General features: G+C 44.2%; 1 protein-coding gene across 1 annotated transcript in view; it reads left to right on the top strand.

Moving 5' to 3' along the window:
- LOC141106648 (alpha-2-macroglobulin-like) overlaps positions 1-27,342 on the top strand; it is a 129,339-nt gene that overhangs the window by 61,276 nt on the left and 40,721 nt on the right. The window contains exons 12-20 of the mRNA XM_073597593.1: positions 1,200-1,430; positions 2,114-2,171; positions 4,615-4,757; positions 6,330-6,479; positions 9,770-9,940; positions 16,656-16,815; positions 18,677-18,752; positions 19,849-20,077; positions 21,000-21,123. Coding sequence (XP_073453694.1) covers positions 1,200-1,430; positions 2,114-2,171; positions 4,615-4,757; positions 6,330-6,479; positions 9,770-9,940; positions 16,656-16,815; positions 18,677-18,752; positions 19,849-20,077; positions 21,000-21,123 — 1,342 coding nt within the window. The remainder of the gene's footprint in view (positions 1-1,199; positions 1,431-2,113; positions 2,172-4,614; positions 4,758-6,329; positions 6,480-9,769; positions 9,941-16,655; positions 16,816-18,676; positions 18,753-19,848; positions 20,078-20,999; positions 21,124-27,342) is intronic.

Below are 27,342 nucleotides of genomic sequence, written 5' to 3' on the forward strand. Positions count from 1 at the left end.
TCCCATTCATTGTAGGATCTTGCTTTCCCTCTCTGTTCACAGTAAACCAGACCAGAGAATTCACTTAACCAGCACCTCATGCCTTCTTAGCTTGTGGTGATTGCCAAGTGATGGTAACATTGTTCGTTGTCCTGATTCAGGGTACCGCCAAAGGGTAACCCCACTAGGTGTAACTCTACATCTCCTTGTGTATTGTCATTCCCATGACCAATCAATGCCCACCTACTGGCCCAACCCCTTTGTGCTTAATTACCCCTGTTATAGGAAGCACCACAGTCCAAACAGCAGTGTCACATACCTGGTTAAGGCAGGGTTGACAAGAGAGCTGCCCTTATACCTCCTTGTCCTGTTTCACTTGGGGAAGATGACTGGGTATAACAGGGTGCAAAGTGGCACGGCTGCTTGTAGGAGATCCATTTTAGAATACCTTGGTAGTTGATGCGGAACTGACGTGAGCAAGTAGACAGCAGGCAGATGCAGGATCCCAGAAGTGTAGTCAGATGGACAGAGCAGCAACAACCGGGCAGCAGAAGAACAGCAAAGAACGGAGTCAGAACATGGCCAGGGTTAGTATCAAGTGAACAAAGGAGGTACTGGAACAGCAGACAGGAATAAAGGTTGGGTCACAACCAGAGTTGGCAACAGAGGTTCAGGAACAAGCAGGGTAAACCAGCCAGGTTGGGATATGGATGTACACAGGATCAGGTCACAAGTGGTAGGAGCTGATGGTGCAGAAGCATATAGGGCTTTAAATAGGTTAGTGGGAGCCAAGATCCATCAAACATGCACGCTCAGGAGCACATGCAGTATGCTAATGCTCACATGCAAGTGCTCGTGTAGATGTGTGCAGGGTCCTAACTCTGTGCATGGTACTATGGGCTATTTTGCGTGCAATGCGCATGCCTTTGCGCATAGGCTTGGGCAATGTTTTCCTGACGGGCAAACTCATCACTAAATGGTAACTTCTAAGTGCAACACTCAAATTTGACCTTTTTAGGTACCTGCCTATGCACTTTCTATTCATAAAAACAAACAAACCATGAAATAGCATTGGACTTTAAAGAAGCAGAATAGTAGGTTGGTGCTGAATAAATATTGGCAATTTTGAAAATGACAAAGCTGAATAGGTTGCCCTAATACTTCAGTGTCGGCTAAGATGTATTGGAATTCATTTTTGTCTTTGGTCTGTTACTCAACAGCTGATTTACAAGAACCAAGAACAATGCTATGATGGCAACTGGATTGTGCCCACTTACGCCAATGATTATCGATCTGTCAGCCGATTCTTCTCTCGCACTGCTAGCTTTGTGCAGCTTCAGGGCCCCAAAGAAGATCTGCAGTGTGGTAAAACACACAACATCCGGGTTCAGTACACATTTGGCAAAGATGCTCTGGCTGCAGGAGAAACCACCATCAAATTTGTCTACATGGTAAGCATATGGAGGACTCTAGAAAGTGTTATAGGGTTCTTGGACATATGATGGGCCTAGGATAATACAAGAATGCAAAATATTGCCAGTTACACAATGATGCCCTGAAGGGGTATCTATGGCAGGATCTACCCTAACAATAAGTTAGTCTCTGGATAGATGGTTTCAGGATGGAGTTCTACTACAAACCCGTGTGTGTGTGGTGTGGTGTTTTTTTTGTATGGAGATCATTGAGCTGTAAGATCTGACATTGAAGCTCCAGGAGAGCCATATATAATGCAAACATTTTAGTACATTTAAATTGCATTACCTAACCTACCTCCTGTAGATGTTGATAGACTATTTATGCAGTGTAGTTGTGATTAAAAAAATGGTGTTTCTGTCCTTTACTACAATCAATTCTCGTGCAATATACTAGACATCAAGGAGTTACATTTAACTGGACTCGTATTGTAATGCAAAGTGTAAGTTTACAACACTAGAACACTTCCCTTCTTTTTCCTTTCCTTTTTTTTTTTTTTTTTTTTTTTGCCATTTGCTCTTTAAACCAGGTTTGGTTTAGGATGTATTGGTTGGTTGAATGTGTTTATTTTTTTTTTTTTTATTGTAATCTATCATGTGCCATACATTTATATTTTAACAATCTATAGTACACTCATTTGATTACTTTTACTGTGTCGCAGGTCATTGCAAGAGCAAAGATTATGGAATCTGGTGAACATTCTGTAGACGTGTCACAATGTAAGTTTAGAATGCCAGGCGTCTCTACCCTTGTCAAATGTGCCAAGCTGTTTATTGTGTACTACCATGCTGTCTAATTCCCTATAGTCATGGTCATTTGAAGGTGATTAATCTGAAGAGCTGTTAAAAGCAGCTAGTATTTTTATAAGGCAAAAACCCTTGCCTGCCTCCTACAAGTGAGAAATACACTATTAACAAAAGTATTGAGACACCTGCCTTTACACACGAACTTCAATTGCATCTCAGACTTAGTTCGTAGGGTTCAACATTGAGTTGGCCCACCATTTGCAGCTATAACAGCTTCAACTCTTCTGGGAAGGCCGTCCACAAGGTTTAGGAGTGTGTCTATGGGAATGTTTGACCATTCTTCCAGAAGCGCATTTGTGAGGTCGGACACTGATGTTGGACGAAAAGGCCTGGCTCGCCGTCTCCGCTCTAATTCATCCCAAAGGTGTTCTATCATGTTGAGGTCAGGACTCTGTGCAGACCAGTCAAGTTCCTCCACCCCAAACTCGCTCATCCATGTCTTTATGGACCTTGTTTGTGCGCTGGTGCACAGTCATTTAAGAGTTCCCTTCACTGGAACTAAGGGGCCAAGCCTAAACCCCGAAAAACAACTCCACAGCATAATCCCCCCACTCCACCAAATGATTTGGACCAGTGCACAAAGCAAGGTCAATAAAGATATGAGCAGTCCTCTAAGATCGTAGAGGTGATCAGAGACTATCTGGTCACTTCTATGGCCAGCAATTCGAGCTGTAGGATCATTTCTCAGGAGTGGCGGTAAAACTGGTAAGCCTGAGAAACACTGGCGAGCGTTAGGAGTGGACCCCTCCTGCTTCTGAAAGCGATCCATTGGCTAATTAGCTTCTGGGAGCACTTTCATGAGAGCCACATAATTCAGCTGTCAGAAATCCAATACAGCTCACCTTCCAAATAACACCATCTTACAGGAAAGCATGGAGGTGGTTATATCCTGTTATAGGGTTGTTGTTCTGCAGCAAATTCTTGAGGACAATCTGCTGCCCTCTACCAGAAAGTTGTTAATGGGAAGAAGGTTTACCTTCCAACATGACAATGATCCAAAGCACACAGCAACAATGACCACACAGTGGTTGACGGAGAAAAAGGTGAATGTCCCTGAATGGCCTAGTCAGAGTCCAGACTTGAACCCCATTGAAAATCTGTGGAATGACTTGAAGACTGCAGTCCACAAACGGTCACCATCTAATTTAACTGAACTTGAGCAGTTCTGCCCACTGTATAATGTTTTGGGGTTCTAAATTATTTTCTAGCAAATTACTTTTACATGTAGGAGAGAAGTGTCAGAATAGGCTTGGGAAGCAAGCGGTTAAATGTTGTGACGAACACTATAATGAACATCAAAAAATCTTTAATCAAAACTGTGAACGCGTGAACCCAAAAGATGGTGACATAAACTAAAGTGCACCTGCCTTTAAATGCCCACACTATTTCAATCAGTGCAAAAAAAGTCCTAACACTCAAATGCAAAAGTCCAATGTAATAGTAAACAAGTTACAGTGCACTTCACTAGGAAATCTTCCACCATTCTTCCATGCCTAAATAAATATAGGTAAAGGCTCACCAAAATGCCATAGAGCTTTAAAAATGTTTCAGCTGACATCCAGCAGAGATCGGCACAATCCGCCGTACCTGATGACGTCACCGCACGTTTACTTATAATCGGGCAGGGAGGAACGGTGGAAGATTTCACAATGGAGGAGTGTGCACTGTAACCAGTTGTTCACACTTTTATTTAACTGGATTTTTACATTGGAGTGTTGGGACTTTTTTCTGCACTGATTGAAATGTTGTGGGAATTTAAAGGCATGTGCACTTTGGTTTATGTATGTCACTATCTTTTGGGCTCAGGTGTTTACAGTTTGAATGTATATGTTCATTGTGTTTTAATCACCAATTTTTCCAGATAGTGATTCAGGCCCCTTTCAGTCTTTCAGGCGGACCCGACCAGACCCTCCATTCAGCCCTATGGACCAGCAGGCGTCAATGGACACCTGTCTAACTTCAATCCAATCTGGTCCACTATAAAAGCTGTATCCATCAACCTTCGAAGCCGATTGGAGAAGAGGGCAGTCAGGTGTAAATGGAGGAGACAGGAGAAGTCCATTTACACCCGCCGGTCCATATAGCAGAGGGGGCACAGTCCATATCCGCTCTGTATACACTGACCGGACACGGACCTCTTATCACCATGGTTTGCTCTGATCAATGGACAGATCCCCTGCTGAGCAAAGTAGATTCCTCCCCTTGTGAAAGAGCTGCCTTCAATAGAGCGTTTAAATTTATGTTGGTTTTACCAAAACTTTAGGCTAGCAGCTCTGTCCCTTACAAGCAAGAGGTGGTGAAAGTGCGGTCTTTTTTATGTATAAACCCAACTAATTACATTGTGCTTTACTCTCAGCTCTTCAAGGAGAATTCAACCTAACCTACACAGCATTTCCTGATCATGTCCCTACTGTTCAATATGCCATACAGTACATGCTGAAGGATGAGATGGTGGGAGATGCCATTAATCTCAATTTGGAGAAATGCTTCAAAAACCAGGTATATGGAAACGTTGTCTACAATATGTAGAAGATATGGCCTCAGAACTCCTAAAACGTGTATGGTTGATGGCAGATTTGTCATGTGGCCTGAATGGACGTGTTCAGCTCTACCTTTTTATTTGTGTCCAGGAGAAGGGTCATGTGGACCATTGTCAGGTCCTGGACTGCATATAGGAGCTTTCAAAATGGCAGCATACAGAAATAATTTATTGGTTGTAGCTGGTGTATCTTGCTTTTACATTAAGCTGGATTTACCCTGTTCCATTTACATGTACCATATGGTAATTCACATGTATGGATGTGAATAGGCTCATAGTTGCCCTTTTTTTTCCTTTCATGCTAAACTGTAGCTATGAACCAATGGAATTTCTATGCAATATGCATTTTCATGCAGCAAAACTCTTGCATTTGGACAAGTGTGAATAGGCCCTTAGAGATAGATGTGTGTTATCTATAGCTTTAGGGGGAAATACCTTTTGATGTGTCAACATGAAATGATTGATAGGGGTACAGCCTTTTACTGGACCATACAGTATGTTCTCCTCTCAGGCACCTCATTTAGGCTGCATTCACACCTGAACGTTTTGTTTTCAGGCAGAAAGTTGCACGCTTTTTGCCGCAATTTTGTACAGGTCAGAAGGTCACAATGTAAAAAGCAGAAAACGCCTGTAATCTGCCCAAAAAGAAGCTCATGTACTTTTTTGAGCTTCAGGCATTTTGCTTCATGGGACAAAATGCTAAGATGTGAACATGTGCTATTGAAATGAATGGGATTTTGCTTGTTTGGCGTTTTTCAAGCGTTTTTTCAGGTGTTTTATGAGCTGAAAACGCTCAGGTGTGAATGCAGCCTTGGAGTTAAATTAAATGCACAGCATGTATTGTGTGATGTTTTAGGTGTTATGAAGATAGTATTTTATGTGAGGTACACAATGTCTTTTTTATCTTGAGGGGGCTGCACCTGCATTTCCCTTTTTTTTTTTTTGAAGAAGAAGAAACTAGCTGCCTGTCTTGTGTGGCTTCAATACTCTTAGAAGTGGATCAAATGTGCTGTAAATAAGTGTTTAGAAACAGCCTTTCTCAACATTTTTACCCCAGAATAACCCCTATAACTTCAGGTCTTGATGAATCCTTGCTAAAACAAACTCATTGGGGGTCAGTGGTGGTCAGAATGCCACTATTACAAACAGCTAAAAATTTTAAGTGGTGTCCTGCTCTTAGCTTTGTCAAGTGGTGTTGGCCCAGGAATTATGCAGGCACCAAGAAATGGAAGATCAATCAACCCTCAAGGATCAACCTTAAGGAACCTCTAGCAACCTCTCGAGGAACCTTAGGATTCCATGGAACCCTGGTTGAGACTGACTGGTTTAGAATTTCTTTATCACTGTTTAGGTCAAAAATTCAAAGACTTGAAACAAAAGCAGTTGTCAGCTTTCATACTTTCCATAACAATCTCTTTAAGAAAAATGTAAAAATTGTTGAATCATATATGCTGGGAAACATTGTGCCTAACCACAGCTGTGAAAAACACAGCATTACCTGCTATTTATACAATGTAATTGCTCTCCTCCAGGTTTCTGCTAACTTCACATCAGCAACAGAAACCCCTGGCTCTCTTGTTGGCTTGAAAGTGAAAACAACCTCAGCCTCTTCCTGCCTCATCCGTGTCTTTGATTCAAGCCTCCTGCTTCTTGATGCATGGCAAGCCCTTTCTGCTGAGACGGTAAGATATTGATGTGGTTGAGGTGTTGGCCTTAGACGTTGTGTTTGATTAAAAGCCATTCTCTGCTGAAGAGTCATGCTCTTCATACTTGCATGTGAGATGCAGTTTAATGATTTTATACCCTACTGCTTATTTAGGGGAGGCTGCTAAGGCTTGTATGACTTCAGAATACTATGTAGACTGTTTACTGGTGCCATATATGCACTAGATCAACTAATGTGTGCGCTGAACACCATTTCCTTGAGTTGAGTAAACAATCTATGCTTTATTGGCCTCTAAAGAATACAGCAGATTTCTCAAAAGCAAACCTTCTGTCTGTGGGTTTTGTTTTTTATTTTTTCCTTGTAATGAATACAGATCCTAATTGTCTATGGCGAGAGTTCCTAGCAACATGTGTTTCAGTGTGTGTGTGTGTGTATGTGTATGTGTTTGTGTCTGTATTATGAGATTGAGAATTATCATAGAAAAATTATGCATATGTGTGTGTGTGTATATATATATATATATATATATATATATATATATATATATATATATATATATATATATATATATATATATATATATATAAAATATATATTTTTTTTAATTCTGTCTGGCTGATCACATGAGCCCCAATCGGGACCATGAAGAATATTAACTTTAGCCAAACAGACACAAAGCACAAAGACCCACTTTATTTTTTATTTTTTCTGGATCAATTCTTTAATTCAATTTAAAGGAAGAACCATAAAGCATTTGATCTGCACACACTGGCTTGGGATAACAACATCATAAATCAATATAACGTTTCATACAGTGTTAAACACAGGAAATCCATAGCAATAGTTAAATCTAAAGATTTTGAACAAATGAGAAACAAAGTCATGGTAAAATCCACATGGATATCCATGTCAAACCTGGACAGACTAATGCCCCGTACACACGGTCGGACTTTGTTCGGACATTCCGACAACAAAATCCATGGATTTTTTCCGACAGATGTTGGCTCAAACTTGTCTTGCATACACATGGTCACACAAAGTTGTCAGAAAATCCAATCGTTCTAAACGCGGTGACGTAAAACACGTACGTCGGGACTATAAACGGGGCAGTGGCCAATAGCTTTCATCTCTTTATTTATTCTGAGCATGCATGGCACTTTGTCCGTCGGATTTGTGTACACACGATCGGAATTTCCGACAACAGATTTTGTTGTCGGAAAATTTTATATCCTGCTCTCAAACTTTGTGTGTCGGAAAATCCGATGGAAAATGTGTGATGGAGCCTACACATGGTCGGAATTTCTGACAACAAGGTCCTATCACACATTTTCCGTCAGAAAATCCGACAGTGTGTACGGGGCATAAGTCCCTGATAATGGTGCAGTATAGTTTATGCACCCAAGGAGCATAGAGTAACCAAGCAAAAAGAGGAAGAAAAAAGGAAAAACAAAAACATGGGGGTGGACAATGGAGGAAGGGAGAGAAAAAGGATATGAACTCGGAATTCTCAGACGGGTCGGTCACCAGCATCCAACACTAGCTGTTTTACATTGATTTTAATAAGGACTTGTGCTTCTCACAGCCCTCTCTTCCATCTCTAGGGTCTAGCTAGGACTAAACTAACTAGCGCTAAATTGAAGGGGAGGAAAGAGGAAGATGCCAAAAGGACATTGTAAACAAGTTGCAGTGACCAGAAACTGCTACTGGAGGTCAAAATTCTAATGAATAATAATCTGATGCATTTTATTACAAGACATAAAAATACATGAAAATGGGACATAAAAAAGCTATAGAGTTTTTTTGTTAACTTTTTATCCACAGTCCTCTTTACATGAGTTATGTGTGCAGAGAGGATTTCCCAACAAATCATTTCCTAAGGCTGCTGTGAGCATGATCTGGAACATTCAGAGTGAGCCCACAAATGGTTGTGTTTATACTCTGTGTATAAAACATACAGGTCCCACTTAACCAATATTAGCAATTGTTGCTGGGGTCAGTAAATTGGGGGGTGGGGGGGGAGAGTGAAGCTGCAGGCTTGATTGCTTCCCCCTGCTTTCTGGGAAGCTCCAGACCATAGGAGTGGAGCAGTCTAAGTGAACAGTCTGAATATTTGAGGTCCCAGACAATCCCTGGAGAGGCGTGCTCAGGTGACTGGAGAGAAAATAGTCTGGGTCAGTGAATGTTCCTGTCCAGTAGAGGAGAACCCAGCCTGGAGGGATACTCTCCTCTCAGACATCCCAGCACCTCTATTAATAACTCGGCAAGGCCCCAGTTAAGTTATAGTTGGGGGCCCTACTTCTGAGACTTCAGACTAAAGAAGGGGGACTTCATCTAGGATTTAGTCTGGGAATCCAATCCAAGTAACTGTCTGCCTGGATCTGAGGGAGGCATTCAAGTACACAAGGACTTGCGAGTATAGACCTGAGGGTGGGATCTGGGTGATGGTAGCTGTTACACCCCCCTCCGTTGCACAGAGACTGAAGCTTGCCTATCCTGGAACATTATTTATGGTGTCCCAGTGCTGTCCATTCCCAAAGCTATTGCTAAAGGACTTTTTTTTTTTACTTCTAAGGATTAGCTGCAGAAGAAAGGGAGTCCTCTTATTCAACATTCTGGAGTACCCCACAACTCCCTCTGTCCTATATAAGTTATCCAGCAATAAACTAAAAAAAAAAAACCCTAGACTATTCACTTAGCCAGAAGTGTGGATGCTGTTGTGTGCCTGACTGCTGTTACACTGGTGGGAAAGAACCTGTGACGATAGCGGGACCAGCCAAAGGGTCAGCACTACACATACAATTTAAAGGGGTTGTAAAGGCAGAAGGTTTTTTCATCTTCATGCATTCTATGCATGAAGATAAAAAGCCTGAGTGCAGCAGCCAGCCCCCCTAACTCTCACCTGGGGTCCCGCTCTGTGCAGTGATGTCCACTAGTGTCTCAGCTGTTTGAGATTCTCATTCCTGATTGGCTGAGACACAGAAGTGGTGCCAATAGCTTCCGCTGCTGTTCAAAGTGAGCTAGCCAATCGTGGGGGGGGGGTATAGGGGGCCGGGTTGGGGCTCCATGTCTGAATGGACACAATGTGACTCGGCTTGAGTGCCCCCATAGCAAGCTGCTTGCTGTGGGGGCACTCAACAGGAGGAAGGGGCCAGAAGAGGGACCTGAGAAGAGGATCAGGGGTGCTCTGTGCTAATCCATTATACAGGGCAGGTAAGTATAACATGCTTGTTTTAATAGGGGGTGCAAAAACAAGACTTTACATCACTTTAATCTTGGCCTGAATGTAATTCTATCCTATTGTTACAGGTGTATAAAGCTCTTCAGTATACTAGCCTGAATGGATACTATGCAGCAGGATTCAATGTAGAGCCTCCTCAGCCACCCTGTATTGATAATGATAAACAGATCCTGGTCAATGGCACTTATTGGCAACCTGTTGGCTTCCCTGAGGAAGAAGATGTCAGTAAGGTTTTTAGTGTAAGTATTCATTGCTCATGGTCCACAAGCCTACATCCTCAAACAGTTACACACAGGTGTCAAACTTCATTTCATCCTGGGCTGCATCAGCATTATGATTGCCCTCAAAGGGCCTGATTGTATCTATAGGACTATATATAACATTTGTTCAGGGCTATTCTTTTTAGAGAATGGGTGCAGGAACTCGACCACGGCCCCCCCATTGAACCACACCAAACAGGGTGTGGTCAAATTGCACTAACAGTGGTAGGATCTTATGTCAAGGTACTACTCCTGTGAGCCCACAAGCGAGCAGGTGACACGGGATCCCCCAGGGCGTGGAGTCTAAGGGCCAGCCAGTATTCTGCCAGGGACCCCCTCACGAGAGTTTGGGCTTAGCTGCATACTGACGCCAGGTCACGACCCCCAGGTTCACCCTGCTCGCTAGGGGAGTACCAGAAGACACTGTTGGACACGGATGGATCAGGCAAAGGAGAGCCAGATAGCGAGCCAAGGTCAGGGCGGGCAGCAGACAACATAATCAGGAGAGTTAGCCGAGTCGGTACACAAGTGATCAGTTCATGAGAGGTCAGGTTAAAGCAGGTTACACAAAGGGAGCTCAGAAACAAGTGTTGCTCAAGCAACCAGAAACTGGTCTGAGTTGAATTTAAATAGAGAAGCACATGGGAGGCTGGACAAGAAGTAGTAGGAAGAAAGTATGTAAAGACAACAGGTGAAGTTGGCGACACCCATAACTGCTGAGTGCAGCAAGAGCTGAACACAAGCTGTGGAACAGGAACCAGCCGACCTACAGCAGAAACAGGTATGACACAGATCAGGACCGCAGCCGATCTGTGACATCTTAAAGGAGAAATACCAGCAGGGCCGTTTTTAAGGCAGGGCAAAAGGGGCAGCTGCCCTGGGCCCTGTCATTGTTGTGGGGCCCAAAGTAGCTGCCTCATACTTGACAACTATCCTGGTTAAAATTCCCTTGTCCCTTGAGGTTTTAGTCCTGTGCTGTGTTCCAATATCTCAGTGTGGAGTGCTGCTACTAATGCTGCCCAGCTCTGCTCTATTGTGTACAGATGACTCACCACCAGACCCTGTGTTTACATGTAAATTACTAGCATTCATATGTAAATAGCGACGGCATTCATATGTAAATAGCAGCGGTCGGCGGCATTGATATGTATATTATGCCCCTCTAAGGTCATATCCACAGTAATTTCGAGCAACCAATCAACAAACAGAAATCATGTGCTGTAACCTCTAGCCACTAATCAGTGAGCCGTAATGTGTGCTGTAATCTCTAGTAGGGATGAGCTTCGAGTTCGAGTCGAACTCATGTTCGACTCGAACATTGGCTGTTCGCAAGTTGGCCGAACAGCGAACAATTTGGGGTGTTCGCGGCAAATTCGAATGCCGCGGAACACCCTTTAAAAGTCTATGGGAGAAATCAAAAGTGATAATTTTAAAGGCTTATATGCAAGTTATTGTCATAAAAAGTGTTTGGGGACCTGGGTCCTGCCCCAGGGGACATGGATCAATGCAAAAAAAAGTTTTAAAAACGGCCGTTTTTTCAGGAGCAGTGATTTTAATAATGCTTAAAGTCAAACAATAAAAGTGTAATATCCCTTTAAATTTCGTAGCTGGGGGGTGTCTATAGTATGCCTGTAAAGGGGCGCATGTTTCCTGTGTTTAGAACAGTCTGACAGCAAAATGACATTTCGAAGGAAAAAACCCATTTAAAACTACCCGCGGCTATTGCATTGCCGACAATACACATAGAAGTTCATTGATAAAAATGGCATGGGAATTCCCCACAGGGCAACCCCCGAACCAAAATTAAAAAAAAAAAAATGACGTGGGAGTCCCCCTAAATTCCATACAAGGCCCTTCAGGTCTGGTGTGGATATTAAGGGGAACCCCAGCCAAAATTTAAAAAAAAAATGACGTGGGGTTTCCCCTAAATTCCATACCAGACCCCTCAGGTCTGGTATGGATTTTAAGGGGAACCCCGCGCCAAAAAAAAAAACAAAAAAACAGCATGGGGTCCCCCCAAAAATCCATACCAGACCCTTATCCGAGCACGCAACCTGGCAGGCCGCAGGAAAAGAGGGGGGGACGAGAGTGCGGCCCCCCCTCCTGAACCGTACCAGGCCACATGCCCTCAACATTGGGAGGGTGCTTTGGGGTAGCCCCCCAAAAGACCTTGTCCCCATGTTGATGAGGACAAGGGCCTCATCCCCACAACCCTGGCCGGTGGTTGTGGGGGTCTGCAGGCGGGGGGCTTATCGGAATCTGGAAGCCCCCTTTAACAAGGGGACCCCCAGATCCCGGCCCCCTGTGTGAAATGGTAAGGGGTTACTTACCCCTACCATTTCACTAAAAAACTGTCAAAAATGTTAAAAATGACAGACAGTTTTTGACAATTCCTTTATTTAAATGCTTCTTCTATCTTCCTTCATCTTCTGGTTCTTCTGGTTCTTCCTCTGGCGTTCTCGTCCAGCATCTCCTTCGCAGCATCTTCTATCTTCTTCTACTCGGGCCACTCCGCACCCATGGCATGGGGGAGGCTTCCGCTCTTCTCTTCATCTTCTTCTTCTCTTCTTCCTTTTTCTCTTCTTCTCTTCTTCATTTTCTTCTCCGGGCCGCTCCGCACCCATGCTGGCATGGAGGGAGGCTTCCGCTGTGTGACGGCATCTCCTCGTCTGACGGTTCTTAAATAACGGGGGCGGGGCCACCCGGTGACCCTGCCCCCCTCTGACGCACGGGACATGACGGGACTTCCCTGTGGCATTCTCCGTGACATCACAGGGAAGTCCCGTCAAGTCACCATGCGTCAGAGGGGGCAGGGTCACCGGGTGGCCCTGCCCCCCGTTATTTAAGAACCGTCAGACGAAGAGACGCCGTCACACAGCGGGAGCCTCCCTCCATGCCAGCATGGGTGCAGAGCGGCCCGGAGAAGAAAATGAAGAAGAGAAGAAGGAAGAAGAGAAGAAGATGAAGAAGAAGATGAAGAGAAGAGTGGGAGCCTCCCCCCATGCCATGGGTGCGGAGCGGCCCGAGGAGAAGAAGATAGAAGACACCACGGAGGAGATGCTGGACGAGAACGCCGGAGTAAGAACCAGAAGAGCCAGAAGAACCAGAAGAAGAAGATGAAGGAAGATAGAAGAAAGAAGAAGCATTTAAATAAAGGAATTGTCAAAAACTGTCTCTTGTCATTTTTAACATTTTTGACAGTTTTTTAGTGAAATGGTAGGGGTAAGTACCCCCTTACCATTTCACACAGGGGGGGGCGGAATCTGGGGGTCCCCTTGTTAAAGGGGCTTCCAGATTCCGATAAGCCCCCCGCCCACAGACCCCCACAACCACCGGCCAGGGTTGTGGGGATGAGGCCCTTGTCCTCATCAACATGGGAACAAGGTGTTTTGGGGGGCTACCCCAAAGCACCCTCCCAATGTTGAGGGCATGTGGCCTGGTACGGTTCAGGAGGGGGGGGCGCACTCTCATTTCCCCCCTCTTTTCATGTGGCCTGCCAGGTTGCGTGCTCGGATAAGGGTCTGGTATGGATTTTTGGGGGGACCCCACGCCGTTTTTTTTGGGTTTTTTTGGCGCGGGGTTCCCCTTAAAATCCATACCAGACCTGAAGTGTCTGGTATGGAATTTAGGGGAACCCCACGTCATTTTTTTTTACATTTTGGGCGGGGTTCCCCTTAATATCCATACCAGACCTAAAGGGCCTGGTATGGAATTTAGGGGGACTCCCACGTCATTTTTTTTTTTTAAATTTTGGTTAGGGGTTTCCCTGTGGGGAATTCCCATGCCGTTTTTATCAATGAACTTCTATGTGTATTGTTGGCAATGCAATAGTCTCGAGTTGTTTTAAATGGGTTTTTTCCTTCGAAATGTCATTTTGCTATCAGACTGTTCTAAACACGGGAAACATGCGCCCCTTTACAGGCATACTATAGACACCCCCCAGCTACGAAATTTAAAGGGATATTACACTTTTATTGTTTGACTTTAAGCATTATTAAAATCACTGCTCCTGAAAAAACTGACGTTTTTAAAACTTTTTTTTGCATTGATCCATGTCCCCTGGGGCAGGACCCAGGTCCCCAAACACTTTTTATGACAATAACTTGCATATAAGCCTTTAAAATTAGCACTTTTGATTATTCATGTTCGTGTCCCATAGACTTTAACGGTGTTCGCGTGTTCGAACAAACTTTTTTCCTGTTCGCATGTTCTGGTGCGAACCGAACAGGGGGGTGTTCGGCTCATCCTTAATCTCTAGCAACCAGTCAGTGAGCAGTAATGATACACTGTAACCTCTGACAAATAATCGCAATAGCTGCCTGATCTGATACAGTAAACTGATTTTGAGTCTAGCTGTTATGGGGCATACACGCGGTCTGACTTTTCGGCTACAAAAGTCCGACAGCCCGTCCGACAAACTTTTGACGGACTTTTGGCGGACTTGCGGCGGACTTGCCTACATACGATCACACAAAAATCCGACGAATTCGTACGTGATGACGTACACCAAACTAAAATAAGGAAGTTGATAGCCAGTAGCCAATAGCTGCCCTAGCGTGAGTTTTTGTCCGTTAGACTAGCATACAGATGAGCGGATTTCTGGGTCCGGCGGAGTTACGATGTAAAGATTTGAAGCAAGTTCCAAATCTAAAGTCCGTCAGATTCGCGACTGGAAAAGTCAGCTGAAAGTCTGGGGAAGCCCACACACGATCGGATTGTCCGCCGGATTTGGTCCGTCGGCGTCCGTCGGACTTTTGTAGCCAAAATGTCCGACCGTGTGTACGCCCCATAATTTATTGTATGTCTCAGAGCAGGTGGAGAGCAAAACTGCATAAGGGGGGAGGGGGCCCAAGAAAAGTTTTGCCCGGGGTCCAAACAATATTAAAGATGGCCCCAAATACCAGGAGTGTGATTTTTATGTGGAGTTCAGGTATGCGCTATGTAAAGAGTTCTGTGCAGTTTCAGAGAACCAGAGGTGGCAGAATGCCTGGGAAAAAAAGCCCTGGGTGCAAGGGCCAGATGAAATTGCTGCGAGCCTTGTATTTGACACATGTGTGGTACTACATATGTAAAGTAGTGAGTGTACAGCTTGTATTACAGTGTAAATTATCTCTCCCCTCAAAATAACTCAATAAACAGCCATTAATGTCCAAACTGCTTGCAACAAAAGTGAGTACACCCCTAAATGTAAATCTCCAAATTGGGCCCAATTAGCCATTTTCCCTCCCCGGTGTCATGTGACGCGTGAGTGTTACAAGGTTTCAGGTGTAAATGAGGAGCAGGTGTGTTAAATTTGGTGTTATCACTCTCACACTCTCATACTGGTCACTGGAAGTTCAACATGGCACCTCATGGCAAAGAACTCTCTGAGGATCTGAAAAAAGAATTCTTGCTCTACATAAAGATGGCCTAGGCTATAAGAAGACTGCCAAGACCCTGAAACTAAGCTGCAGCATGGTGGCCAAGACCTTACAGCGGTTTAACAGGACAGGTTCCACTCAGAACAGGCCTCGACATGGTCTACCAAAAGAGTAGAGTACACATGCTCAGCGTCATATCCAGAGGTTGTCTTTGGGAAATAGAGGTATGAGTGCTGCCAGCAGTGCTGCAGAGGTTGAAGGTGGGGGGTCATCCTGTCAGTACTCAGACCATACGCCACACACTGCATCAAATTGGTCTGCATGGCTGTCATCCGAGAAAGAAGCCTCTTCTAAAGATGATGCACAAGAAAGCCCGCAAACAGTTTGCTGAAGACAAGCAGACTAAGGACATGGATTACTGGAACCATGTCCTGTGGTCTGAGACCAAGATAAACTTATTTGGTTCAGATAGTGTCAACGTGTGTGGCGGCAACCAGGTGAGGAGTACAAAGACAAGTGTGTCTTGCCTACAGTAAAGCATGGTGGTGGGAGTGTCATGGTCTGGGGCTGCATGAGTGCTGTCGTCACTGGGGAGCTACAGTTTATTGAGGGAACCATAAATGCCAACATGTACTGTAACATACGGAAGCAGAGCTTGATTCCCCCCGCCCCCTCCGGAGACTGGGCCGCAGGGCAGTTTTCCAACATAACGACCCCAAACACACCTCCAAGACAACCACTGCCTTGCTAAAGAAGCTGAGGGTAAAGGTGATGGTCTGGCTAAGCACGTCTGCAGACCTAAACCCTATTAAGCATCTGTGGGGCATCCTAAAAGGAAAGGTGGAGGAGCGCAAGGTCTCTAACATCCACCAGCTCCGTGATGTCGTCATGGAGGAATGGAAGAGGACTTCAGTGGCAACCTGTGAACCTCTGGTGAACTCCATGCCCAAGAGGGTTAAGGCCTGACCAGAAAATAATGGTGGCCACACAAAATATTGACACTTTGGGCCCAATTTGGACATTTTCACTTAGGGGTGTACTCACTTTGTTGCCAGCAGTTTAGACATTAATGGCTGTGTTATTTTGAGGGGAGAGAACATTTACGCTGTTATACAAGCTGTACACTCACTACTTTTATATTGTAGCAAAGTGTCAATTCTTTAGTGTTGTCACATGACAAGATAAGACAAAAAAATCTTTACAAAAATGTGAGGGGTGTACTTACTTTTGTGAGATACACACTGTGTGTATACTTACTTACGTCTTTATTTTTATTTTTTTTGCAATGAGCTCCTGCACATTGCCTGTTCTCATCACATTTCTGTTCCTTTCAGGGTATCGGTATGCACGTGATCACTGATACGCCCTCCCAGCAGCCACAGTTGTGCTCGTGGTCATATTTTTTGGGAATGCAGTCTATAGATATTGATGGTAGGCCTGTTCCAATGCCTGACATCACTTCTACTTCTGCTGAAATCACAACTACTGTACCAGGTAAAAGTTCATTGTGATACATTGGTCTCTTAAAACCATGCAAAAAGAGTAATATTGATTATGTAATACATGTTGTGAAAATGTGCAAAGATTTAAGGAAGTTGATATTGCAAAAATTTCCAAATTCTTCTTTTTTTTTCTTGCTAGTTTAGTATTTTGTAAAGAGGCCACACTGATGGGTGGCACTGGTGGACATTGCTTAGCAATGCTGATATGCATTGGTGGGCACTGTGTGGTCTGGAGTGTGCAGGACCGATATCCTGTTTCCTCCAGATGGTGATCGGCTTTTGATAGCGGAAAAAAAAGCTGTTAACCGACTCTGTTTACATCACGTGATCTGCTGTCCCCTTACTCCGATCTGTGATCAGCCAAGTCTCATTGACTCTCTGATCAGAGTGAGCCACACCCACCCCACGGGGGGGGGGCGTGCAGGTTAAAATATTATAGAAAATCTACACGTGCGCGTACACGCCTATTACTGTGTAAAACATTATTATTATTATTTTTTTTTTTTTTCAAAGGCAGGTGTGAACAAATGCTTTCAGACATAGAGGAAGTGTTAATAGCTGTATTTTTTTATCAATTAACAGGATAGCAATCCAATCCAAATCAATATTTGGGGTGACCACCCTCTGCCTTCAAAACAACCTCAAGTCTTTAAGGTAGACTTGCACTTCCTTTTTTGAAGGAACTCGGCAGGTACTGTAGGTTGTTCCAAACATCTCGGAGATCTAAGCACAGATCTTCTGTGGATGTTGGCTGCCTTAAATCCTTCTATCCATGTAATCCCAGAGAGACTCCATGATGTTGATCAGGGCTCTGTGGGGGCCAAACCATCACTTTCATGACTCCTTGTTCTTTACACTGAAGATATTTCTTAATGACATTGGCTGTATGTTTGGGGTCGTTGTCCTGCTGCAGAATAAATTTGGGGCCAATCACACGCCTCCCTGATGGTATGGCATGATTGAGAAGTATCTGCCTGTATTTCTCAGCATTAGCCTAGGTTCACACTGACAGCAGGTTAGAAATCCTGCGAGTTCAGCTGAACTCACACTATTTCATACCCGCATGTCAGTCCGACTTTGGAAGCGATTTTCAGAGACATCTGTGCGGTTTACTGCACAGATGTCAATTTCAATCGCCCCCGAAGTCACCAAAAGTAGTGCAGTAACTACTTTTGGGAATCGGTGTGGAGCCGCAAAGTCAGAATACAGAATGAGGCAGTGTGGAATAAGGAACATATGGTGCAGAGTACAGAATGAGGCAGTGTGGAATAAGGAACATATGGTGCAGAGTACAGAATGAGGTAGTGTGGCAAAGGGAGCACACAGTGCAGAGTACAGAATGAGGTGGTGTGGAATAAGGAACGTATAGCAGCGTATAGAATGAGGTGGTGTGGAATAGAACTTATAGTGCAGAGTATAGAATGAGGCGGTTATGAAATGTGCAACACACAGCACAGAGTACAGAATGAATTGCTGTATATTACTCCTCTCCCCCACCATCATGGAAACCATCATGGAAATCTCTGAGTAATGCGGTGGCCCGGATTGTACAATCTTCACCACTGCTGCCTTCAAGATCCCTTCACAGATTAGTGTTTTTCGGGACACATCCTGAATCTGCAGGATTCTGGTACTTTGTTAAAATCCCAGGAGACAATCTCACATATTTTGGGATGGTTGGGAGTTATATGTTTATCTTAGGCACATTTAAATTTTCACTTGGTCTGGACACCAAAAGCCCCAAGCTGAGAAGTACCTCCATCCTTTAATCCATTTTCAATCACTAATTAAATCAACAGTTCTGTGCTTTTCATACAGCAAACTGTGCAAATATGGAATATTTTATTTTCTAGCAGATGTTGCAGCCCCAGTGACAACCATGAGGACATATTTTCCAGAAGTGTGGTTTTTTGGGATCACTCATGTGGGGTGAGTTTGTTTTTGTACTACTTACCTTTATTTTTTATTTCTTGTGTCCTTGTGAGTAGGGTAATAAACGGTTGCAAGAATGTGTATACAATCCCAGAGGTGGAAGCACCTGGGAGGTGAAGAATGACTTTGGGTAGAGGTATGCTTAGTTGGTTTATTACCTAATGATCTAAATCAATCTTTCTCAACCAGGGATCCATGGAACCTTAGGGTTTCTCTAGAAGTTCCTTGATATTGATGGGATTGACCTTGTGCCTGATTCAGTTGAGTCAGTGGTGTGGCACAAATTACATCAATGTACTGTGTGGGTGCACTAGACTGGCAACGAATGTAAAGGACATTTTCCATCTGACCAAAAAACGTATCTTCCATTCTGAGATTCTTCTATTTGTTTGATCGTCACAGATTCAAACGTACAAAAATTTTAGAAAAATTTTGCTCTTCGTTAGATTTAATGAGCTGCACTGATTAACAGCACGTTACCTGACCACAGTGTAAATCAGTGTAATGGGGACACCTTTCCTGCAGACCACTGTGCTCACGAGGCAGACCACTGGGGTTTGCGAGGTCCTCATTACCTTATAAATACTTGGGAAATGTACAACTTTATGATCATGAGCTGTAAATATTTTAAACCTGGGTTGCTGAAATTTTTATTTCAAGGGTTTGTGATTAAAAAGGCTGAGAAATGCTGCTACTACACATTCTATTCTTCCGATTCATTGAACATGCCTGTTCCACAGAACACGCTTCGGTGTTTACAGCGCCTGGGCAAATGACCAAAAGCCACATGCATTAGCTGACTGTGTGATCTTGGCTGAAGCATTGGAGCTGCAGATGGGCTAGTTTTGTTAATTTACTACATTTTGGGTGGGGGGGGGGTTGTAGGAGATCTGTTACTAAACTGCAGTAGAGAAATTCCTCTGCCCCCCTGCATACTGGGTTGCTTGATGTGGCAAAGCTGTCTATTGATGGGCAGGAGTGGATAGATCAATTTAAATCCTTTAGCTGGTTGCCCTGCCCATTTTGCTCCTGATAATAATGTCTGCTACATACAGTAAAACTTGTATATTTAATTTTCTAATCCAATTTTCAGGGAAAGTGGTACCATTTCAAACCTTGAGGTCCCAGGCACCATCACCAAGTGGAAAAGTGATGTAGTGTGTCTCTCCAACGGAACTGGTTTCGGCATGACCAAATACCCAGCCAACTTCACTTCCTTCCAGAAGATGTTTGTAGAGCTCTCCCTTCCAGATTCCATCGTCCGTGGAGAAATCATGCTTCTAGTGGGTTCTGTTGCTAACTACATGGACAAATGTGCCAAGGTGAATACTGTCTTTATTTTTGGTTATTTGGTAGGCATGTGATATGCTCATAGAGGTTTGTTCTATCACAAGATGCACAATTAAAACTTAAAACATACTGCAGATTTTTCCTGCATGTACAGTATACTTGTTTAGTCAGACATTTGATCAAGTTTTTTTATTTTAGTTTCATTAAGTTGTAGACAGGTGCAGTTGGCTTTCTCCACTGCAGGTAGTGCGGAACCACAGCGACACTGCAGGGTAGAGGACGTCAAGAGGAACATGGTTCTTCTATGGTTTCCTGGATCACTGGGGGGGCCTATCTGCTTGGATGCTGCCATCCCATGTGACTCTGGTGGCCATCTTGGGTCAGGCAGAGTCTATTTAAGACCCTGACTCCCAGGCATGTCGCGTGAGGGTAGTGTAGGGACAGGCCACCCGTCTGACAGCTACAGTGATTAGTGGCAGGGAGAGGTTCCAGACGAGTAGGGACACTCCATCCTTCCTGGAAATGTCCCCATTTGGGTATGGACCAGCCAAGCTGCATTCCAACCCTCAAGATAGACGCTGTTGGCACATCTGAGACCTGCTCAGTTACCACTATTATAAACCGTGAGTGTTCCCTGTCAGATGCTTTACCGCCGGGCTGGTTGTGATTTGCTGGATTCTACATTAATACAAGTTTTATGTTCTCTGCAACTGGCTCCTGAGTGCTCAATGCCGCTGCACCGCCCAACAAAGCCAGACCCAGTGTAAAAAAAGTTTACTAATCCAGTCAAGAGATAAGGATTTTCATGCTCTCATTAGCACACAGCCCCAGAATTTCCATCTGAGAAGATTAGTATTTCATATTCTGAGCATTTTACCTCCTAGACACAAGGGCTATCTTGGTGCTTCTGCAATCAGAATGTTCTATTGACTTCTCTTTACTGTGCTTCCCCAGGTACGTGTCACTTTACAGTCTTCAGGTAAATATGCAGCGGAACCGGTTCACGCGAAATCAGTGAAATGCGTATGCTCACAGGAAAGAGTCTCCTACTCCTGGAAGATAAATGCTACATCCATAGGTATTAGAAGAATTTATGATTTTATAAAAAATTGAAGTACAACATAGCATAGTATGACTTTTATCTAGATTTACTGAAACATTTGATGCTGTACAACATAAAACCTTTAATCTATAAAATGAGGTCTGTTGTAGTTGATGGATCTGTATGTACGTGGATAGGAAACTGGTTACATGAAGAAAGTGATTGTCAGGGATTGTTATATGCGACATCCAATGTAGGTGATCAGATCGCTGGGCTGCACCAAGGAATCGGGGACAAACAAGTAAATGAAAAAAGTATGATTATTATTAATGATAAAGACACACGTGTAACCAAAACAACAAACCAAAAACAAGTAAATAGTGAGAACACAGCAAACCCCTAAACCCACCTAACTATCTATCTAACTAATATAATACACGAGCAAGGAAACAAACATGAAATAAATAAGGCAGGGACAAAAGCAAAAAGGGAACAGAAACCAGGAATAAGGAAGCAGACCAAGGAGCAGGGAACAGGACTCAAGGACAGGATACACAAACAGGGTCCATGAACAAACAGGAACAAGCTGAAACAAGAGCAGGTACTGGCAGGGACAAAGGCTAGCAGAGGAATTCTGAAGCACTGAGGCTTAGTTCAGGGTGGGTCTATATAGTCCAGCAGACCCATGACAGGTGTGCTTGATGGCAGGTCTGAAGTCCAGGCAGGGAGACACCCGCTGGTGGTCAATGGAATTACACCTTTTGGTGCTGAATGTAATAGTGCCACCAGCAGGTGAAACCAGAAATGACACCATTCTTGACAGTTCCCCCTCCTAAAGGAGTGGCCTCCGGACGCTCTATTCAGCCCTGGGTATGACAGTCCAAGTGGGTGCAGAAACACCCTAAAATGTTTCCCTACTGAGTCTGTGGACTTCTTCGCACTTCCAAGGCCAGAGTCTTTTAGTTCACTGGGGGACGTGCCACCAGAGTCCAAAAATAGGACACGCACCCCACCACCCGGGTCAGGAAGTTTGGATCCGGAGATGAAAATTAGCAGGGTAATGGCAAGAAACCATCGGAGGCAGACCAGACTTGGTCATTACATTCAGGCTGGGCGACAAATAGGATTTAACAGCGGCAAGATGGGCATCAGTCAGGAACAGTTTTAGCAGGCACCATGTCATCAGGCTGAGCAAAGAGCACCGGGTCATCAGGCTGGGCAGAAGGCTCCAGGTCATCAGGCTGGGCAGAAGGCCCTGGGTCAACATGCTGGGCAGCAAGCAGAGGTACATCAAGCTGGGCAGCAAGCAAAAGTACATCAAGCTGGGCAGCAGACAGACACATCAAGCTGGGCAGCAGGCAAAGGCACATCAAGCTGGGCACAGGCACATCAAGATGGGCAGCGGGCACAGGCACATCAAGCTGGGCAGCAGGAACAGGCATATCAAACTGAGCAGCAGGCACATCAAATTGGGCAGCGGGCACAGGCACATCAAGCTGGGTAGTAGGCACATCAAGCTGTACAGCAGGCAAAGGCACATCGAGCTGGGCAGCAGGCAAAGGCACTTCAAGCTGGGCAGCAAGCAAAGGCACTTCAAGCTGGGCAGCAGGCAAAGGCACTTCAAGCTGGGCAGCAGGCAAAGGCACTTCAAGCTGGGCAGCAGGCAAAGGCACTTCAAGCTGGGCAGCAGGCAAAGGCACTTCAAGCTGGGCAGCAGACAGGAACACATCAGGCTGGGCAGCAGACAGGAACACATCAGGTTGGGCAGCAGACAGGAACACATCAGGCTGGGCTGCAGACAGTGGCACATCAGGCTGGGCAGCAGACAGTGGCACATCAGGCTGGGCAGCAGACAGTGGCACATCAAGCTGGGCAGCAGACAGTGGCACATCAGGCTGGGTAGCGGCAAGAACACAGACTGGAAGGCAGGCACCGAGACATCAGACTGAACAGCAGGCACGAGACATCAGACTGAACAGCGGGCACGAGACATCAGACTGAACAGCGGGCACGAGACATCAGACTGAACAGTGGGCATGAGACATCAGATCGGGCAGCGGGCACCGATACATCAGACCGGGCAGCGGGCACTGGAACTTCAGACTGGGCAGCAGGCACAGGTGCTGGCACATCAGGCAGAACAGCAGGTGCTGGCACAACAGGCTGAACAGCAGGTGCATCGGACTGGATAGCAGGTACTGGAACTTCAAACCCGGCAGCCGGTACTGGAACTTCAGACTGGGCAGCAGGCACATCAGACTGGAAGGCAGGCACATCAGACTGGAACATGGACACTGGGATGTCAGACTGCACAACAGGCAGAAACACTGGCACAACAGGCATCCGAACATCAGGCTGGAACAGATCAGCTGCTGGGGAGGCAGGATTGGGTACTGGCATGATGGCATGGGTTGGGAAAAACTTCTGCTTCTTTTTGGTTTTAGCCACTGAGGATTTGTAAGTGGGTACAGGGCTGTAGGTAGTGAATGCAGCTGGTAGAAGCGAAGAGTGAAAGGATGGCAAAACAGAGGGAGCAGGTTTTGAAGGGAGATTTAGTGGAGCTGATGGAGGCAGCTGAGAAGAAGCAGAGGGGTTAAAGGCAGGGTAGGTGCAACAGGGGGAAACTGGGTACTGGTATTTCATTGGTAGAAGGGTATATTGGGAGCTGACAGAGGCTGAGTGCAGCAGACTTGACCAGGCCTGTAATAATAGTTGCATAGTTACATAGTTAGTCAGGTTGAAAAAAGACACAAGTCCATCCAGTTCAACCTTAAAAACAATAAATAAAATTAAAAATATCGTACAATCCAATATAACCAATTTTATACCCTCAGTTGATCCAGAGGAAGGCAAAAAACCCCAGCAGAGCACGCTCAAATTTGCTACAGCAGGGGAAAAAATTCCTTCCTGATCCCCCAAGAGGCAATTGGATTTTCCCTGGATCAACTTTACCTATAAATGTCAGTACCCAGTTATATTATGTACATTTAGGAAAGTATCCAGGCCTTTCTTAACCACTTGCTTACTGGGCACTTAAACCCCCCTCCTGCCCAGACCAATTTTCAGCTTTCAGTGCTCTCACACTTTGAATGACAATTACTCAGTCATGCAACACTGTACCCAAACTTTTTTTGTCCTTTTTTTCATACAAATAGAGCTTTCATTTGGTGGTATTTGATCACCTCTGGGTTTTTTAATTTTTGCGCTATAAATGAAAAAAGACCGAAAATTTTGAAAAAAAATGCTTTTTTCTTTGTTTCTGTGATAAAATTTTGCAAATTAGCAATTTTTATTCATAAATGTTGGCCACAATTTATACTGCTACATATCTTTGGTAAAAATAACCCAAATTAGTGGATATTATGTGGTCTGTGTGAAATTTATAGAGTCTACAAGCTATGGTACAAATCATAAAAAAAGATCACATCTGATCACACCTGATGTACTGAGGCCCATCTCCTTTCTTGAGACCCTAACAAGCCAGGAAAGTACAAATGCCCCCCAAATGACCCCTTTTTGGAAAGTAGACATTCCAGGGTATTTAGTAAGAGGCATGGTGAGTTATTTGAAGTTGTAATTTTTTCCCACAATTCTTTGCAAATTAAGGTTTTTTTTTATTTTTTATATTTTTTTCAGAAAATTGTCATTGTAATAGCTTATTTCTCTCACATGGAATGTGCATACCACAAATGACACCACAAAATACATTCGGCTACTCCTCCTGAGTATTACAATACCACATGTGTGGGACTTTTTCACTAACTGGCCACATACAGAGGCCCAACATGCAGGGAGCATCATCAGGTGTTCAAGGAGCATAAATTACCCATCTAACTTGTTGACTACCTATTACACTTTTGAAGGCCCTAGAGCACCAGGACAATGGAAACGCCCACAAAATGACCCCATTTTGGAAAGCTAACACCCCAACGTATAATCTATGAGGCATAATGAGTCTTTTGAACGGTTCATTTTTTTCCAGAAGTTTTTGGAAAATGTGGAAAAAAATGAAAACGCATTTTTTTTTACACAAAGTTGTCCGTTTATAAGATATTTCCAACACATAGCATTTACATAGCAAAAATAACACCCCGAAATACATTCTGCTACTCCTCCTGAGTAAAACGATACCACATGTGTGAGACTTTTACACAGCCTGACCACATACAGAGGCCTAACATTGAAGTAGCACCTTCAGGTGTTCTAGGAGCATAAATTACACATCTCATTTCTCACCCACCTATTACACTTTTGAAGGTCCTGGAGCACCAGGACAATGGAAACGCCCACAAAATGACCCCATTTTGGAAAGCTAACACCCCAACGTATAATCTATGAGGCATAATGAGTCTTTTGAACGGTTCATTTTTTTCCAGAAGTTTTTGGAAAATGTGGAAAAAAATTAAAACGCATTTTTTTTTACACAAAGTTGTCCGTTTATAAGATATTTCCAACACATAGCATTTACATAGCAAAAATAACACCCCAAAATACATTCTGCTACTCCTCCTGAGTATAACAATACCACATGTGTGAGTCTTTTACACAGCCTGACCACATACAAAGGCCTAATATTGAAGTAGCACTTTCAGGCGTTCTAGGAGCATAAATTACACATCTCATTTCTCACCCACCTATTACACTTTTGAAGGCCCTGGAGCACCAGGACAATGGAAACGCCCACAAAATGACCCCATTTTGGAAAGCTAACACCCCAACGTATAATCTATGAGGCATAATGAGTCTTTTGAATGGTTCATTTTTTTCCAGAAGTTTTTGGAATATGTGGAAAAAAAATTAAAACGCATTTTTTTTACACAAAGTTGTCAGTTTATAAGATATTTCCAACACATAGCATTTACATAGCAAAAATAACACCCCAAAATACATTCTGCTACTCCTCCTGAGTATAACAATACCACATGTGTGAGTCTTTTACACAGCCTGACCAATACAGAGGCCTAATATTGAAGTAGCACTTTCAGGCGTTCTACGAGCATAAATTACACATCTCATTTCTCACCCACCTATTACACTTTTGAAGGCCCTGGAGCACCAGGACAATGGAAACGCCCACAAAATGACCCCATTTTGGAAAGCTAACACCCCAACGTATAATCTATGAGGCATAATGAGTCTTTTGAATGGTTCATTTTTTTCCAGAAGTTTTTGGAATATGTGGAAAAAAAATGAAAATGCATTTTTTTTACACAAAGTTGTCCGTTTATAGGATATTTCCAACACATAGCATTTACATAGCAAAAATGACACCCCAAAATACATTGTGCCACTCCTTCTGAGTATGGCAATACCACATGTGTGAGACCTTTACACAGCCTGGCCACATACAGAGATCCAACATGCAAGGAACACCATCAGGTGTTCCAGGGACACATAGCATGCATATACCAAGAATTACACCCCAAAATACATTATGCTGAGCAAAGAGAAACAAAAGATTACCTGTGGTTTTAGTAGTACAGTTGTCCACAGGAGGATAGCACTGGTCCAGGCAGCAGGCAGGGACTTGGTCAGCAACAGCGAACACAATTTTTCAGGCAGCAGGCAGAAATACTGTCCATAGTCAGTACAGGCAGCAGGCAGGGATACTGTCCATAGGTCAGTGCAGTGCAGGGTCAGTGCAGGCAGAGATTGTCAGCAGTGCCAAAATATTGGTCTTGGTAGTAGGCAGGAACAAGGTCCATGTGCTGTGGTCAGTGCGACAAACAGAGGCATGACGTCAGTAACTCCTACAGGCAGCAGGCAGAAGTAGGGCCTCGTTCAGGACAGAATGGGGACAGGAGTAGAGGCTTCTCCCACCCAAATCTCTTTGAAGCCTCTGAGTCTCCAGACCCTAATCTAGGAATGAGAAAACAAAGAAAATTGTTTTCTTCATCCAGAAAAACTATTCTGGAGCCCCTCACATATGTGAGACCCCTGTGTTGAATCCCACTAGTCCAGTTGCAGGGTACAAGATCAGTCCAAGAGGCAGGCAAGAGGCATGGTCAAACAGTCCAAGGTCAGTTCCAGATCAGGCAAAGGTATGTACAGAATCGATGGCAGAAGCATGGTCGAATAACAGTCCAGGGTCAGTTCCATATCAGGCAGAGGTATGTACAGAATCGTTAGGCAGAAGCATGGTCGAAAAAACAGTCCAGGGTCAGTTCCAGATGAGGCAGCGGTATGTACAAAATCGGCAGGCAGAAGCGTGGTCAAATAACAAGCCAGGGTCAGTTACAGAGCAGGCAGTGGCAT

Source organism: Aquarana catesbeiana, linkage group LG08, assembly GCF_042186555.1.
Source record: "Aquarana catesbeiana isolate 2022-GZ linkage group LG08, ASM4218655v1, whole genome shotgun sequence".
In the NCBI taxonomy this organism is placed as follows: Eukaryota; Metazoa; Chordata; class Amphibia; order Anura; family Ranidae; genus Aquarana; species Aquarana catesbeiana.